Source organism: Tamandua tetradactyla, chromosome 14, assembly GCF_023851605.1.
Source record: "Tamandua tetradactyla isolate mTamTet1 chromosome 14, mTamTet1.pri, whole genome shotgun sequence".
NCBI classification, from domain to species: Eukaryota; Metazoa; Chordata; class Mammalia; order Pilosa; family Myrmecophagidae; genus Tamandua; species Tamandua tetradactyla.
In genome coordinates this window covers 45124129-45143297 of record NC_135340.1, presented here as the reverse complement: position 1 = coordinate 45143297, position 19169 = coordinate 45124129, and the positions used below count along the sequence as shown (strand labels likewise).

The window sequence follows — 19169 nt, the reverse complement described above, 5'->3', positions numbered from 1 at the left end:
GAAGAAGTTCAACTGATCCCCCAAATGTTTCTGAATTCAAAGATTGTTCACTTAAAATCTAATCAAGGAGAGTGGGCCACAGTGGCTCAGCAGGCAGAGTTCTCGCCTGCTATGCTGGAGATACATGTTCAATTCCAGGTGCCTGACCATGCAAAAAAAAAAAAATCTAACCACAGAAAATACATGGATGGATCTTAATGACTCACTTTGGGCCAACATTTTAAGAGACTGGTTCTCTCTAAGTAGCTTTTACTATTTATGAGCCTTTGCTGCATATCATAAGAGATCAAGTGCCTACAAGGCAAATTTCATGTTGGCAGGCTCCAAATTCTTGTCGTTCCTATAATACACTTAGGGATTATGTAATAGGAAGTGAACTATAGTAAAATGTTATATTGGAAGAAATTTTTTTTTAAAAAAACTTACTATTATTAAGTAAAATTTTTGAGCTAGGCAGGAATGAGTTTCTTCCTTGACATTTTTAGGTCAAATGAGCAACACACATTTTTTCAAAGGTGTTATAAGCCAGGCGCATTTCTCTCCATCCCTCTAATAGTCTCAGGACCATCCAGGAAGACAGGGTGCTCAAACTCTAATGTGTTTAAGCCTTTCATAGTGATGAGAATTAGATGAGATGATATTTTGAAAGCACAGTATTAGCTTTGCATTTTTACCAAAAATATGAACGACAAATTTCTTTGAAGATAAATTGAACCAGTGTATGTAAATTCCTAAGTGACATGAAGATTCCTAAGTGACATAGAAGTAAAGGTTACAATTTTTATGACCTTTAGTAAGTAATTTATCAACTTTACTAAATATTATGTCTTTATCTCAGATTAGTCTTATAGTTACAGAGGGCCTAAAGCTTTACACTAGACTTCATATTCCATTTTCTCAGTCACCTCATTGCAGCCTTCATGTCTTTGTTCCGCAGTGTGTATACAATTGGGTTCAAGAGAGGAGTGACGACAGAATAAAATATAGCAAGGAATTTATCTAATGACTTGATAGGGAATGGCCAGGCATAAATGAAGACACGTGGTCAAAAGAACAAAAGAACTACTGTGATATGAGCAGTCAAAGTGGACAGAGCCCTGGATGATGTGTGTGAAGGACGATGCTGAATGGTCACTAAGATGATAATGTAGGAGGTGATTAGGAGCACAAAATAACACACAGTAAGCATGCCACTGTCAGCAATGACCATGATATCCAATCTGTAGGTGTCTGTGCAGGCAAGTTTGATGACCCTAGGTAGGTCACAATAGAAGATGTCGACTTCATTTGGGCCACAGAAGGGTAGGTTCATTGCAAAGGCCAACTGGCTCACTGAGTGGAAGAAACCAATTCCCCATGAAGCAGCCACAATACCAACACACACATTGCTGTGCATAATTGTGGTGTAGTGCAGGGGCTTGCAGATTGCTATATATCTTATATATCCATGGCCTTTGACAGATATATAGCAATACTGTGCTTTCAAAATACTGTGCTTTCAAAATATCACCAACTCACCTCCACCAAAAAGGTGAAGGAGAAATATCTGAGCAAGGCAGCCTTTAAAAGAGATGACTTTGTGCTTACTGAAAAAGTCAGCAATTATTTTTGGGGCTCTGACTGAAGACAGACACAGATCAATGAGTGAAAGGTTCGTAAGCAGGAAATACACTGGGGAATGAAGATGAGAGTCAGAAGTCACAGTTATAACAATAAGAAGGTTTCCAAACACAATTCCTATGTAGAATACAAAAAAGAACACAATTAGGAAAATCTGGAGCTCCTGAGAATTGGAAAGTCCTAGAAAAATGAATTCAGTGACCATGGAGTAACTTGCTTCGCTTATTGACTTATTCCAGGAAGTAGCCTCTGCAGATACCTTGGAGAGGAGAATGAAAAGGAAGTCAGAATTTTTATATTTAAATTCAAAGTCTCATTTTGTATCATTCTGTTCATGCTTGCAATGATTTTTCTATTATTACATAAGGGCTCTCAAAATGCACACAATGTAAAGTCTATTTTATACAGCACTACTACCCTGCTTCTGCTCATAGTCTGTTATCTACATCTCATAGTCTGTTATCCACATCTCTATGTGTGCTAGGCTTATTCCTAAAAAGTCTTTCTTATGCTACTTTCCATGGCAGTTTCAGTCTTTATCACCAATGTTATATATTTCCTTTCTCTCTGAACTTCAAAACAGTTTATTACAGAAGTAATACTTAATTTAGCTCTTAAATATACAAAACTGTACTATCTTATGTAAGTCTTGTCTTATCTTAAATCTTTATCTTAAATAAATAGAGTTTATTTAAGCATCAGATTTCAAAATTAAAAAAGGTTTTTAAGATTTGCATTTTTGAAAAATTATTCTAAGTATTATGGTAGTCTAATGCAATGATTTTGTATATAGCTGTGGAAACTTCCTCTCCATCAAAATAAAATAAATATTCATTCACAGTTTCACTGTGAGGCAACATAGTGTATAGGTTTTGTTTGTTGTAGGCGAACTTGTATACTTTATTTTTCTTCTTTAAGACATTTTTCCATTTTGTTACATATGATATTAATTTCTTATGGTTATTATTAATTTCAAATGAGTTATGGAATGTAAAATGTTTTACATAGAATTCTATATTCAGTAAGCATTCAAGAGATTTAGCTAATTGTTAGAAGTAAGATTTAGCACCTTCTGATTCATATAGAAACTTGGTTTTCCAATAATCATTTTCAATTTTCACTTATATGCTAACGATAACACCAAGATGAGGTAAATGAACTTTTCTCCTGTTTTCTTCTATTTTTCTGTCTTTAAAATGTGAACAATGGATTAAGAGTTCTCATATCTCCATTACTTTCACATTTTAGTGGAGGGGGTGTGTAAGGATACAACTCCAAAGTAATTTTCCATCAGAAGTTTTGAGAGAAACATAAAATTCTAAGACACAGATCTAGAGGTTGAGCCTTAGGAAGCATTTAAGTTTCAGAGGATTCTAAAAGAGAAGCTAAGAATCATATGATCTTATATAGAGTATGACATTTTCACTATTATTTAGTAATAATAATATTGAGGGAAAAAAGTAATACAAAAATAAAATGAAAGAGGAAATATAGAAATAAAATCTACAAAATTGAGATTAATAAAGTGAGACAGAGGAAAAGGGCTAGGGAAATCAAGACGGAGTGAGAAAAAAATGAGAAAATGCCATAAAGTTTGCCTAGGAGAAGGTGTGAAGGGTTTAGTAGCAGATAAAATTGGAAAAGCATTCTGGAATGCATACTAAAAGATTCATACTTATTATGAAATCAATGAGGAGCAATTGAAGAATTAGGAATTTTTTTAACAAAAATTCTGGCCTCACTGTAAACTAGAATATAGAGAGATTGGAAGCAAAGCTAACGTATTGGTTTAAGCATAAGAAGAGCTAATAAGCTGCTAGTTGTGCTTGTGTGAGCTAGGAAAGAGGTAGGGAAGATTTTTGAAGGCCCATCAAACATGGTTCACAAGTGCACTTGTGTGCTAGGTGGCCTGCCTTCAAAAGTCCTGGGTTTATCTACTACGGAGCTGGATGACTTTGGGAAAGTTACTTAACTGCTCTAAATTATTGCCACATCTAGAGAAAAAGAGTGATAATACACCACCTCATAGGAGTTTTGTGAAGATTGAATGTGACCATGGATATAAAATTTCTTGCACGTGGAAAATGATTAATATATAACTGTCAAGAAAATTGTCAACAGGATTCAGGAGATGAAAAAAGGTAATTTCAGTGTTTTTATTCTTAGTAATTGAGAGCATTGTGATGGCTTTACCTCTGATAACAATTATAATGAACACTAGTATAGCAATATGTAATACACAGAATACTTTTAGGAAAAGGGATGTATTTGGAAGGAGGGAGAGGATGCTAACTGTTTTCTAGACATGTAGAGCATGGTGGGGGGTCCTTATAAGTTGCTTCTTCTAGGTGAGATCCTGAAAAGTATGTTGGACATGAGTTGTAAAAGTCATTTCAGCTGTGTGTAGAGAAGAGATAATAAGACACTTTTTCAAAAAGTTTTGCAGTGAGGTGAGGTGGAAATGGAATGGTATCCTGAAAGGGAAGCACAACCACTGGGATATTCAGACAAGGTGTAGGAGTGTATGGGCAAATATGATGCAAAAGTGGAATTGATGGGACAGAAGTTTACTTTGCCAGATATTTTGGAAGAATAATAGTATTCTTTTATTTATTTTTTCTTTATCCTTTCTTTACTTTCCTCAATTTATTCCAAGCCTTTGGAAATTTCATTTTTCTCCTCATTTTCCTGAATCTTATTCCTTCCCCCCTACCTATTCAAGCTCCACATTACTGTTTTCAAAATTCTTAAAAATTTGGTGGTTCCTAATTAATAAATTAATGACAAGAAATCCGATAGTACAAGTCACGGCACTCATTTTAATTCCTTACTGCTACACACAGTAATAAATGTAATCATATTAGTCATTAACAATAAAGAGGATGGTATTCTTATTGTCAGATAATTTCTACCATGACTAATTTGTTGGAATGTTTGTTAGAATGCTAAGTCTGATTTTAGAGATTTAATTTTGTGACATCATTCAATTCACTAAGTAAGGACAAACTTGATTGTCACATTTGCACTGGAAATTTACCAAGGATAATTGTTTTACCAAGGTTTCTGGCATGCAGCTAGAAAGATTTTCGACCATGGTACAAAGTAAGAATTCTGGAATGTTATTCCACAACAAAAGGAATTTCTCCCTCATTTAGTTCAAACATCTAATCTTATGAATGTATGCTGCTGAGGGGATAGTGATGGCATGGGATCCTGGACTACAGAAGACACTGTACTACTATAATCATATCAAATCATCTCTGATTCCTCAAAAATGATTCAAGAAAGTGAATTGTATCAATTTCAAGTTGAACATTACATTTAGGCTCATTGAAAGGAGTTCTTCAGAATCTTACAAACTGTTGGTAGCAACTATGAAGATCCAGACACAATTAAACAAGAAAATCCTTCCCCATGCACTAGATTAATCTTGAAGTTTGACTAAGATGGCACATTTTTTTCCCCTAAATATCTTTATCCTTAATTAAAGAAAAACATTTTCATTTGTTTCACTGAGATTGAAGTCTGGAGACTTGCCATCTAACAGAAATTCACTGTGTGAGTTTGGGCATGTTGTTCAAAATCTTTGGGCCTCATTTTCCTTATTTTACAAATCAGTTCATTGGATCTAAACCTTGCAAAATACCCACAACTCTATGAATTCCATTTTTATATGAAAGAAATGTCCGAACCAGGTTTCACTGAAGCTTCAGAAATGAGGGAAGGAGTTGAGCAAAAGAATACTAGATTTGGGGGAAGATGGTGAAAAGACCCCACAAATGGAAAGGGAAGAATAAATTAACCCGGAAGATTCAGGAGAAGGATTTGGCAATTGTTTCCCATGTAATACTTATAACGAGGATTTGCCTTCCTAACGTTATTCATACTAATTCTTCAAGTAAGCCATCTGCACAGGGTCCTTCCATTTTTCCTGAAGGCAAACATTTGATTGTATTCTGCACAATCAACTCCTATTAGAAGCATCCTCATTGCCAATAAAATGCTGCAACTTGGTTCCTTTTGGTAATATAATTCAGTTTCCTCATTTTACCTATCTCCTTCATAACTGGAAGAGACTACAGCAATTTTCAGAGCAAAGGAGAAGCAGCTATCCCTGTTTGAACTCTCTTGTAGCATAAAATTTTGAAGTGAATACAATCTATACGAAATGTCCTCACTAGCAAGGACTCTTAGAAATTACAAGCCCTTTATGAAAGTGAATGGAGGCAGGAAAATAGATCTGGGAATAGTGAGCCCGAGCTTGACTCTTATAGTCTCACAAGTTTTCTCTTGGCCATTGGATGAAACACAAAATCTTCTTGAAGGGCTATTGCTGCAATTTCTTAGTTCACTTAGACACATTTACTCCTTCACTGAGTCTAAAGGTGATTTTTTAAAGAGTCTAAATTGGGTGCCTTTCTATAGGAAATTAGTCCCTTCAAATACTTTTAGAATTGTACATGATATTTTAGGGTGAACTAGCCATTCCCTTAATGTCTTGTTGAAGAAAGGTTAATGAAATGTTTTAAGGAAGGCTGTAAGGGCAGCAGAATTGTCCTTTTGAAAAAATGGAACATAGTCAAATTTTGCAAAATGCAAAATACTAGAATCTATTCCTAAAATATTGTACAAAATGCAATGATAGGTCAAAGAGTGAAGACATACTTCAGACTTGTAACATAGTGTTGATCTTTCTGTTTATCTAACAGTTAGGATGAGAATTGTATTTTCCTTGGTTTTAATATCTGATGGTTTATATAAATCCATATTTTATCCATGGAATTCACATACTTTCATAAGAAATATTTAGCAATTTCCAGAGATGCTAATGTAGTCCTTTTTGGTGAACCTACAATTTGTGTTTGTAGGTTAGATAGAAATATATAATACTTTATTTTTGTGATTAACAAGAATTGTTGCAACACCATCTGAAATGAAATTGTTAGATTCAATGCGTCCTTTTCTGCAGATTTCTCAGTCTTTTCAGGCAATAATGAAAAAACATTCCACAGTGTTCATGGTCATCTCGGTGGTCTTGATGGTCCATGGAATTCACCTTGTGCTCTTATCAACGAAATTCATTATGTCATGTCTCTAGAACTTACAACCTGTTGACTCATTCTTTTCATTGCCACCTTCATATCTTTGTTCCTTAAAGTATAGATGACAGGATTTAAGAATGGGGTGACAGCAAAGTCCACAATGGCAAAAAATGTATCCAGTGATTTAGTTGGGAAAGGCCATACATAGAGAAAAATGCAAGGGGCAAAAAACAACACCACTACAGTGATGTGCGCTGACAAAGTAAAGAATGCTTTGGATAGATCATTTGAAGAATGTTGTCGAACAGTAACTAGGATAAAGATATATGATACCACTAAGAAAAAGAAGGTGCCTATAGAAATAAACCCACTATTGGCAGCGATCACAAATTCTAGCTTATAAGTGTCCATGCATGCAAGTTTCATAACCCGAGGAAAATCACAATAAAAGCTTCCCACATTGTTAGGGCCACAGAAGGGTAAGTTTACAACAAAAACAAACTGAAATATAGCGTGAATCACCCCAATGATCCAAGCAACCATTACAAAAAGCCAGCACATTCTGGGATTTATAATAGTTAAATAATGGAGAGGCTTGCATATCGCTGTGTACCTGTCATATGCCATTGCTATGAGCAGCACCATCTCAACTCCTCCCATGACATGGATAAAGAACATCTGTATCATGCAATTATGGAAAGAAATGACTTTACAATCACTGAGAAGATCAAAGATCATCCTAGGAACTGTGGTAGATGAGAGGCCCAGGTCAATGAAAGATAGATTGGCCAAGAGAATATACATGGGAGAGTGTAAGTGAAGATCAAAAATCACTGTGACCATAATTAAGAGGTTTCCCAGGATAATTCCCATGTAGAATAAAGAGAAGAATAATAAAAGTAAAAACTGTATTCCCAAGGATTGTACAAGTCCCATTAATATAAACTCAGTCACTACAGAGCCATTTACTTGGTCCATTGAATCATAAAGAAGGGAAGACTCTGAAGTGACCTAAAAGCAAAATAGAAGGAATCAAATTAAGGACACTGACAATAAGTTTGCTGATACTGATAATCATTAACAAACTTCTACTTAATTGATAATAGACTATATAGAAAACAATGGCATCAGTTTAAAAGATTAATGCACCATGGTCAAATCTATACACATGCTTTATATGCTCTCAGTTTTTTCAAATATATGAACAAATAAGGCAACTTAGGAAGTTAGCAAAATATGTGTACAATAAAGTAATTCAGGTGAAAGAAGAGAATAAAGATTAAAAAGGAAATAAATGAATATGGTATCTTAGAAAATTGTAAGATTTTATAAAGACATAAAGTGGGTGTTTATAAAAATGAAAACATAAGCAAATTTTAAAAATTATAATCAAGAAACAATTGGAAGCAAGAACAGTAAAGCACAATAACAATTAAGACATCTAAAGTTTGATTCTTATATGTGCTTAAAAATTATCAACCCAAAGCAATATATGAATTATACTTGAATTTGAAATGCTATAGAAGGATAAAAGGTATATAATCATACTATAATCAAAACAACAAATAACAAAATCCAAGATTTAAGAGATTGAAAAATGATATGAAGAGACTATTTAGAAATGTAAACAAAGTGTGTGGTAATTTCCTTAGAAATCAAGGAAATAAAAAATGTGATGCTATTATATTAAATTAGAAGAATGCTAAAAATTTATCAAAACTGGCAAAAGTTCAGTGAAATAGTTGAATAAATTGAAATAGGATAAAAACATTAAAGAAAATATAAATTATACTTAAAAAATCTTTATGCCTTTTTGCAGAATAATACTCTTGAGATTCTATTTGTACAGAAATTTACAACTCAAAATGTTCATCACACTTTACTTATAGTGGAAAAACTTGATTGTCTCTTAATATATATGATAAAATTTAATACAATCATTAAAATAAGCTGGTATGGAGATTTTTCATTTTAATATTAAGTTCTATGAAAGGAAACAAGTTTTACATTTGTAAAATTTTAAATCACAGTGATTGATTTTAATCTCCCCTAGATTTTGAAATATCTTTCATTATTCACATATAATTTTTACATTTAGATAAACTTTTGATAAAATATCAGATTACATGGAGAGAAGGAATGAATGGTTTATGAAGAATGTTTGAAAACCGAGAATGACTAATAATTATTACAAAACAAACCAATTGAGGAAATGAGTACTCTAATACTTCCCTCATACTGTTAGCCTTTTCTTGTTGTTGTTGCATGCTGTATGGCAAGGGTTGCATTTCATTCTTTTTCTATGTAAGTATCCCGTTATTGCAGCACCATTTGTTGAATTTTTGTTTGGTTTGGTTTGGTTCTTTTTATTTTGCTTGTTTGTTTGCTTTTGGGAAGTGCATGCACTGGGAATTGAACCCAGTCTCCCACATGGCAGGTGAGAATTCTACCATTGATCTACCCTGCACTCCCTAATCAGCTATTTTTACAAACTGTCTGAAACAAATTTATAGATGAGATTGTCATGGGAATAACAGAGTTAAATAAGTAAACAGTCAGTCAAAATACTTGGACTTTGTATAAATTAAAACTTTGAAAGATCTTTGGGCATTTCATTCAGGTACCTGATAAAATGTCTACCTTCCTTCACTTTGACTAAGTTTGGCCACTCCGAATGAATTCTGATAAACATGAACTAATTATAAGGAGATGGATGCTCTGGTGGTCTCATCTAATTCAGAATGAGAAAGGTTGATCGTCTTGTAGTGGGAATTATTAAAAGAATTGCAATAAGTGGTCAAAGGTAATAGAGGGAATAGGATGCAATAAGATAAGAAGAGATACTACTTTAAGATGAATATAGTGGGTGGAAAGAAATACACTTGATTCCTTTCAGATTTCCAGTTTGCTTTCAATTTCTTTATTGTTCCCTATCCACTGCTTTTGAGTATTCTTTCTAGTATTTTCTCAGTGAATTAGACACCTTTATTTTCATTAATTTCAATTCGCTCATACTCCTAGCAGTTGATTTCTCACCTATATTAAATCATTCTGGTCACCGGAGCATAGGGGCAAAGGATTTTGGAAAGAGAATTGACTCTGAGAAGGAAACAGTAGAGAGTTAAGAGGATCATCCCTGACCTAGGGAAAGTTCCAAGGCTGTATCCTCTACTTTGCTGAGCCAAAGGTATTTCAGTGGCTTCTAAGCTCACCATCCAATGCACCGTCTTTGAATAAATAAACTTGAAGCTGAAGAATCATGCTGACTGCTTAAGAAAAAATGTTTTTGCCCAATTAAGCAAAGATAAAACACATAAACCAATCACTCCAGGACTTTCACTATGAAAGTGGGTGTTCTATCTTTTAAATGCATTTAAAGAATCTGAATTACTTTTGTCAGCTTTAGAAAATACTATTATTATTATCTTAGCATTACTGAAATGATGTTTGCCTTGATACATGAAGTGATTAAGTTTTTTAAAGAAGGAAATTCCACAAAACATGAACCTATTAACCTAAAGATTTAAGATACCATTTATAAAGGAGGAGGAGAGTAGGAAAGTAAAAGGAGAGACAGCAGAAGGTATAAAAAATATTCCTAAACAACAAGAGAGACAAGGGGGATAAAATGATGAACAACAGTCATGAGTGGAAAATTGTACATCTTTGTTCATTCAACACAAAGGATGCAGTATGAGCTTCTGAGATTGTGAACTTTGCTTGGGTTTTCATACACTGTTTTTGAAATATTTTGACAGGAAGGATGGGAAAGTAGTAGTGCAGCTGGAGGAAAAAAGTTGCTGATATGATGAAAAGTTAAGGGTTTAAGTACTTAAGTGAAAGGATGTGGTTGTAAAGCAGGGAGTGGGGGGGGTACAATGGAGTGGGTAGTTGGAGACCATTGGTGTGGTTCAACTAATCAACAGGTGAGGCACCTCTTAAAATAATTTGTAAACAACTGATCAAAAACAGGATTTTAGTCTCTAGGCAATACTTTTACTTACCTTAGTTCCAATTTTTATAGCTTTCCATAAATGTAAAATTAAAGTCCATGACTGCAGGGATCCTTTTTGCCTTGGTCAATGTTATATTGCCTGCAAAAATGGTGCCTAGCACGTAGGAGTTTGAGAACTATTTGGTGAATGGACTTTATAGAGATAAGTGCAAGCTGTCATAGTAGAAATAAATAAGGTCCAAAAATATAAATAGAAATTGCATTTTATAATACCTTCTCTGGGCTTTCTTTCCTGGTGACAATCCATGTATATATAAAAAGTGAGTATGTAGCTAAGTGAAGGAAGTCCCACCCGTTCTGTTACAAACATTTGGATTTAGGGTGTATCATTATTGCAGAAATACTAAGGACCTGAGAAAGTGTGTTCAGAGAAAAAGGCCATATGTTTGGTCCTCTGCCTTAGGAAACACTGATGATTTCATGAAGTTCCCAGGGACCTTTCAGAAGCCAGGTCCCCAGTAGAATTTGTCATCTTTTCCTATAGGAGATTTAAGATTTCTAAGTCAATAAGGGCCTGGGGGAGATAGATCTGCAAACATGAAATGTTGACACATATTTTATAGAAAACAAAGGATTAAGAAAAAATTTATAGGTTTGTATAGAAGTGAGAAAGAATTTTGAGATTAACTCATCCAATCATTTCATTATAGAGGTAAACAATCCAGTGAGTTTAAATGGCTAGCTAGCAAATTCACAGCAATAATTCACAAAGACAGAATCAGAAGTCATACTTCTTATCTTCCAAACCAGTGGTTTTTCTCAATAATATTATATACCTGCTTATTAGAAAAAGCTAGAATTATTTATACCTTCATAAAATCATTCTAACCTATTTGGAAGATTCCCTGAGTTCTCATTTATTTTAAAATGAAATCTGCCTTCTTTCCTTAAAGAGATTGTTTGTTTTCTTTCACCAGACATTACTCTTCCCAATTCCCTTATTTCTCCCTTTGTACAAAGGAAACTGAAGTTTAAAACAAGTCAGAGAGCATAAAAATCAGAAACACAAGAACCTAGAAAAATGGTCACACAAGAGAAATTAATTGAAAATATTAAAGGGCTGTGTGGGATTAATTCTACAAGACATAATACAATTTAATGCTTGAAATTTGAGTATAGGAAGTATAGGAAACAGATGGTGTGGACTAAAATGGCAAAACATTTCAAGAAGGAGAAAAACAATATTTGATATAAATATTTCACAGAAAGGTTGTAACTGAAAAGGAGTCAGGAGGGATAGAGACAGGGAGCAGCAGTACCTGACTTTTCAGTCACAAGATGTGCATTTTTAGAAGGGGGGAGTCAAAGAACTTAGTCTTCTTTTCTGTAAATAATCAGACAAGACAAAGCTATGTATAAGGTTCTTTCTATGGTAAAGAAACTAATTGGCTGCATAGGAGAGTGGCCCACTGGTGCTGCTGAGAAGACCAATACCCAGCCCATTATTTGTTTCTCTTGGGTGTTGATTCTTTGAGTCACACTGATTTCCCTAAGAGAGAATATCAGAAAAATTGTTTTGTGAAGTGTAGAAGAAGAGAAAAGGTTTGAAGTAATATAGTGATTAGCATAAAATAATCATGTTATAGTGGCTGATCCTTGGGTATGGATTACTTGGAATGACTGAGAGTAGATGAAAATACATTTAGGGGGAATAGACATACCTTTATGGGTAGTGCCAGAATGAAATTTGAAGAAACAAATCCACCTAACCTGTTATGTACGAGCAATGGCTATGATTGTCAGATGAATCAGAAAATACTGATTTTTCTCCATTTTCAAATACAGCAAATGTTTACCCATGAATATCTACTTGTGTTTCCAAACTTTACAGTGCTAGCATGAAGTTCTCTTTGAAAAAATTTGACTAAAAGGATAAAATCCTTCCTGATTGGAGTGGGCACTAAATAAAACTTGTATTTTATTGCATCAATTTGTTCAGAAATCTTGGGAAGGTTTATTTGAGAAAAAGTTTGCAGATACAAATATAAAAGAAAACATGTAGGGAGCTACCTAGAGTTATTTAAAATAGAAGCATATTTACGTGAAAGGGAGATAATCATTGGAAAGAACCTGTGACAAGCCACTGAGGGAAGCCTAGTGCATCTCTTTGGAGGAACTTGGCTTTATCACTGATATATAGATTTAGAAAGTCTGATCTCCAGTTTATCATGGAGACTTGAAAATGTCAAGGGTCTATTTTGTTTAGAGATATATTTGTATTGATCTGTATTTCATTTTTACTTGCCCAGAAACAAGGGGAATAACTTACTTGATAATGGCAACAGTGTGAGGAATGTTGGCTGATCCCAAACTAATTGTTGAAAAGTAGTATTGCAAAAATTCATAGGAAAGAACACAAGTTGCAGAAATATCATTAAAAAAGAACAGAGAACAGTTACATGAAACATAGTATCCATAAGATAAGATGAGTTGCTTATGAGAAGCACAACTTCTCTGAGGGAAATTTCTCCTGTTTGCCCTCATCAACGGTCTTTTTGCAATACTGTAAACAATTCACTGCCCCATAAGTCATTATATCATGCCAATATGCTCCTGATCTTTTCTCTCAGTGGTAGACTGTATTTCCAGCAGAATGGCATATTAAGAAGAAGGAGGGAGAATATAGGCCAGAATAAACTTCTAGAGAGTGGTCAGTAAGGTTTAGAGTATGCTGTAATTTGAGAATTGTCTCCTGGGATATGGATCATGGGTTTTCTTAGCAGCAGAGAAGATTCCTGGACTAATAAGGTAGCAGAAGTTATTAATGTAGAGTTCACCAGATCTGAAAGTACCAGAAAGAGCTGAGACTAATGTTTTACATCTGTTCAGATGAGACTTGCTCAAGTTATGTATTGGCCTAAGCCTACAAATGGGGCTTATCACTGGATTTAACTGCAGGGATTTCAGGTGGACAGTGCCAGAGAAAATTAATAGATAAAAGAAAAGAAAAATGAAAAAAAAAAGAGGTTCTTTAAACACATGCCCTTTGATCAAGTGTAAAAAGGAAGTCCAGACAATATTCATTAGATAATTCATGTTGTAAATTTTTACTGTGTTCGGTTTATTTTTTTAATGACATTTATTGAACACTTTCTATACTATAACAGTTGTTACTGATGTTATAGTGGCAAACGTGATAGGCATAGTCCCTGCACTCATGGAATTTATATTGTCTAAGAAATTTTGAGTGTGATTAATATTATAAAATTGGTAATAAGGTAATATACAATGGAAGCAGTTCTTCTGGATTCAGGTTCAGGGAAGACATCTCTGAGTAATGATGTTGATTGAAAATGATGTTGAAATGGAGATCTGAAGAATGAATAAATGTTTTTTGGCAAAAGCATGGAGTTCAAGTGTTTCAAACAGAGTGATCAGCCAGCTCAAAGAACCAAAGGTGGAAGAGTTTGAAGCTCTTAGGAAGGAATCAAACTCCAAATTGACTACAGTATTGCCTAGGGAAATCATGTTGCTCTCTAAGGCTAGAAAGGGGGTTTGGAAGACAGGTCTTAGAAGGTCTGATAAATCCTGATAAGAAGATAGTATTTTAACTCAAGGGCAGTGACAAGCCTGTTAAGGGTCTTAAGCAAGAGAATCACATAGTCAAATTTACATTTAAAAAAATCTCTCTTACTGAATCATAAGATTTCAAGTGAAGACTTAGGATACGAAATTTGGAGGAGATAATAAAAAGAACAGATTCAGGAAGTGTTCAATTAGAATTAATAGGACTTGTTCTTTTATTGAGTTTTGGAAATGAAAGAGAGTGTGGAGACATCAAGATTCCCAGGGTAAATGGCGATATCATTTATGATGTTAAATCCTGAAAGGCTGACAGATTTGAGGTGGAGACGATGAGTTCAGTTTTAGATTTTAAGTGGTAGGTGCCTGTGACGAATTAAGTAGGGAGGCAACTGGATATGTGTATACAGAGTTCAAGAAATTAGTACTAGTTTTGTGATTCTCTTGTATTTAGATGGTAATAAAATTCATGGGAATAGATGATATTAGTTCAGGACAGAATATAGATTATGAAGAGGCTAAAGATGGAATTCTGAGCAAAACCAGGACTGAGATTTGGGCAAATGAGGGAAACTCAACAAAGCACACTGGGAAGGGAACACTCAAGAGGAGGGAGGAAAACCATGAGACAGTGGTGTTTCAGAAGTCAAGTAGAATATTGAAGGAGGGGATAGTTTGTAGTGATAAAGAGAAGAAATTTCTGTCTAGATGAATGACAAGGCCACAAAAAGCACAGGATAGATTTATTTACAAGAAGAGGCCAGAGAAGTTATTGGAAATGTTCTTGGAGAACTAAAGCAGAAAATAAACAAACACTCTTTTCTTTCAGTTGAATAGGTTTTATTTACAGAGCAGTAGAAATAAATACATTAAAAAGTTACATGCCGGTGTATGGGTGGTTCAGTGGTAGAATGCTTGCCTTCCATTCAAGAGACATGGGTTCAATTCCCATACCGTGCACCTAAAAAAAAGAAAAAATTTACATGTAACTTCAGTAAAGATTTTATTTCCAAACACAGAAATCCTCAATTAAATTGAATCTGTTTCATCATATTTGACTTTACAGTTATCCAAGACTATCAAACACAGTTGCATAAGTTTTGGGTGAGCTTTTGCCTGACCAGAAAACCATAGTCAAAGAAATCAAGTACTCTAAAACACACTCCTTTGGGAGATTATTTCCTTGTGAAAGAGCTGTTCTCCCTATGCCTTTTTTTTGAGAAAAGACCTGGGTTAATTGAATGTTAGAAGTTCTCAGTTTTAGAATAATAAGGAAGCACAGAAAACACAAAAAGCTCCAGTCTGTATCTGTCTAAAATATTGCTACTATTAGAGAAATTTACTTTCTAGCTGAAGTTACTCAAATCTAAACACAAAACTAAAATTGCATCATAAACCAACAAAGCTCCTGGTAAAGTCTGAGTGAAAGGATTAGCATAGGTAACACATAATTGATTTTCCTCTCATTCTAATTTAAACTGAAATTAAAATAGAAATTAAAAATACATGCTTTATTGTTTCATGGCTTATCTAAGCTTGCATTTTATCTATTGGATCCCTCAGCTCACTATGAGAAATATTTATCTATCTAATGAAGGACTTATTACCAACTGAAGGTAATTATAAGTAGAAAGTTCCAGAAAATGCTACCTGGAAAATGGTATTTGTATATCAAGTTTACTCCTGGGAATCAGCTCAGTTTTCTATTCTCACCTCCCTTCTCAGTGGAAGTAGATGAAATCAATCTATTCTGTGGTTGGTAACTTGTCACCTCTAACTTAAACTCATTCTCTACATGTGTACTATGTTGTGCTATCTTCCTTACTAGTTGCTCTTACCAGGATAATGATGACAGATATGTGGGTCTCTGTTCTCTTGGTGAGACTGCATCATCTTGTATTTTTGACCTGTACCCTTTGTCATGAGGTTCTGCCATGACCCACAATCTTTTTTCCCAATCTTCTCATGGCTTCTTTCGTGTCTTCATTTCTTAATGTATAGATGGCAGAATTCAAAACAGGAGTGATAGCAAAACTGACAATGAATAAATACTTATCCAGTGATGTTGCAAGGCCACACATAGAGAAACATGCATGACATAAAAAACAGCATCACCACTGTGATGTGAGCTGACAATGTGACAAAGCTTTGGATAAATCTCCTGAACAACATTTGACAGTGAGCAAAATGAAGATACAGGATATAATTAAAGAAAAGAAAGTGGCCATGGATAGAAACTCACTATTAACAATGATTACAAACTCTGGCTTCTAAGTGTCTACACATACTAGTTTCATGTTGCATGGAAAATCATGGTAAAAACTATCTCATGATGGTCAGGTGATGGAGAGGCTTACAGATTGCTGTGTGCCTGTCATATGCCATGGCTATGAGTAGCACCATCTCAACTCCTCCCATGACATGCATGAAAAATATTTGTACATGCATTTTGGAAAAGAAATTATGTTGAATTCAGTCAAAAGGTTAGAGATCATTTGGGGAATGGGGGTAGAGGAGAGACCCAGATTAAGAAGAGAGAGTTTGGCCAGTAGATAGCACATGGGAAAATGCAAACAACAGTCAATAATAACTGTGAGCACAATGAAGAGGTTCCCCAGGATAATCCCTACACTGAACACAGCGAGGAACCTAAAAAGAAAATGATGAATCTCCCACAAACTTGTTAGTCCAATCAATGCAAATTCAGACACGATAGAGTCATTTACTCTATCCATTGACTCAATCAGTAGAGAAGAAGCAGAATGCAAAAATTAATGAAAAAATTATAAATTAGGGCACTACACATTGATGTGCTGTTTGTCCATCAACTATATTCTGGAAAATATGTTGCAAGTAACAAAATATGAGTTTAGTAAAAGCACTGGGAAAATGAAGATAAATGAATAGGAGAAATGACATCATTAAAAGTTAGATAAAAGGGGCAAGGAAAGAAATCAAGTGGGAATATTCAGGTAGAGAGGAGGAATTTGGAGGTAAAGAGGTTCATACTGGGTAATATTCACAGTGTGCTTCTCTGCATGGTTATTATACAGTATCTCTCATTTCTTTAGTCCTATATATGTCTAACAAACTGTTTTCCATGTCATGCACAGTTATCTGTATTTGGAATGTTCTATCTCTTTATCACATTAGTCAGCACACACTCTTAGAGTCCACACTCTTCAATTATTCTTTCACTTCACACCTAAGCAATCTCAGGCATTAATCACATGTAGAATAGTGACCAGCCAATGAGGGAAAGAGTGTTGAATCTCAAGGGGCAGCAAAGGCTTAAATAAAATGCACAGGCTTGTTCCTCTGATATTTTGCAACATGTATGCTTTGAACCGGTCACATTGGGAAATTCGATTCACTTTAAACATAGTGTTGGACAGGGAGAATCATTCATTCATTCACCATTCCTCATTCAACATACATTTACAGATCAAACATTGATCTGTAAGAAGCACCACTCTTCTTGGTGCTATGAACAAAATCTCTGCCTTTCTGAAGCTTTAATTTAGGTGGGGAACACATAAAATGCAATGGCAGTGATAAATAAATAAATCATGCAATCTTTTTGAAGATGATAAGTGCTATAAAAAAGAGAAATCAAACATATATCAATTAAAATGCAATATCACATTTCTCCATCATATTTCACAGACCATGTCTGTAACTGACTTTGTACTGGTTTTAACCTTGCATTGTATTTATATTGTTACTGAAATGGTTTAAGATTCTCTGATATTGCTATGGAATGAATTTATTTTGTATATGGAAAAACATGCCTTTTTTAGGGTCGAGAGGTGGAATGTGCTGGTTTGAAAAAATTTATGTGCTATAGAAAAGCCATATACTAAGCCTAATCCAGTTTCCTGGGAGCAACCATTTCTCTGAAACCTTATTTAGCACTGTATGTGGGAATCTTGATTAGATTATCACCATGGAGCTGTGACTCACTCAAGAGTGGGTGTTAAAGTAGATAGGTCTTGATCAGTTTTACTGGAATCCTTTAAAAGAAGAAGCACTCTGGAAAAAGCTAGAGAACAACAAGAGAGAAAGCCATGAGAATCTGAGAGAGCAGAGAAAGCCGTAGCACCATGAAGCAGAAAATCCACCAGCCAGTGCAACCTTTGGAGCCAAAGAAGGAAAATGTCTCCTGGGGAGCTTGAAAGGAAGCTAGTCAATGATGCCATGTTCATCATGTACCTTTCAGCTGAGAGAGGAACCCTGACCATGTTTGTCATTTGCCTTTCCACTTGAGAGAGAAACCCTGAATTTTATCGGCCTTCTTGAATCAAGGTATCTTTCCCTGGAAAGATTGGGCATTTCTATAGACTTTCTTTAATTGGGACATTTCCATGGCCTAAAAACTGTTAATTTGTGACTTATTAAATTCCCCTTTTTAAAAGCCTTCTGTTTCTGGTATATCGCATTCCAGCAGCTAGCAAACTAGAAGGAAGCATACCCTTAATTCACAATTAAAATAAAAATCACGTATGAATAAAGACCAAAATAAAACCTACTTATGAAAAAGTAACACCAAAAATAGCATTAAAATTTTGGTGTATATTCTATTTCAATTAGCATATATTTTATAAAAGTGGTAATGAGGCATTTTTTTTATTACTCGATATTTTTATTCAATGACATATTGTGGACTTCTTGCCTAATAAAAGACAAATGGTTGCAAGTTAAACCATGGCAAACTGTATGAAGCAAAGGACTGTGGCTGTCTTTTTCATCATTATATCGCAACATCTACCATTGTTGCCCATTAAGTAATTGTTGAATAAAACCAGAAATAAATAAAGACCAAAAACTGGCATGTTGTTTGAGTCTGCATTGTTTTAATTACCAATTTCAGAGATATACCTTGTGTATTGGTCATTTGTATTATTTATCTTTTTGAAATGTCAGATTGATCTGTTGTTTAGAGATTTGAACATTTATAATATTCTGCATGT

At 34.5% G+C, this 19169-nt stretch overlaps 1 protein-coding gene and 1 pseudogene across 1 annotated transcript; both read right to left on the bottom strand.

Moving 5' to 3' along the window:
• Positions 1–862: 862 nt before the first annotated feature.
• Positions 863–1882, bottom strand: LOC143655071 (olfactory receptor 4F17-like; annotated as a pseudogene).
• Positions 1883–6701: 4819 nt separating this feature from the next.
• Positions 6702–7640, bottom strand: LOC143655070 (olfactory receptor 4F6-like). The gene has a single exon (XM_077126617.1). The coding sequence runs from the start codon at positions 7638–7640 to the stop codon at positions 6702–6704; it is 939 nt and encodes a 312-aa protein (XP_076982732.1).
• Between the last annotated feature and the right edge of the window lie 11529 nt (positions 7641–19169).

Excerpts from the sequence above, each read along its gene's own strand:
- LOC143655070 (XM_077126617.1), bottom strand. The coding sequence starts at position 7,640 with ATGGACCAAGTAAATGGCTCTGTAGTGACTGAGTTTATATTAATGGGA.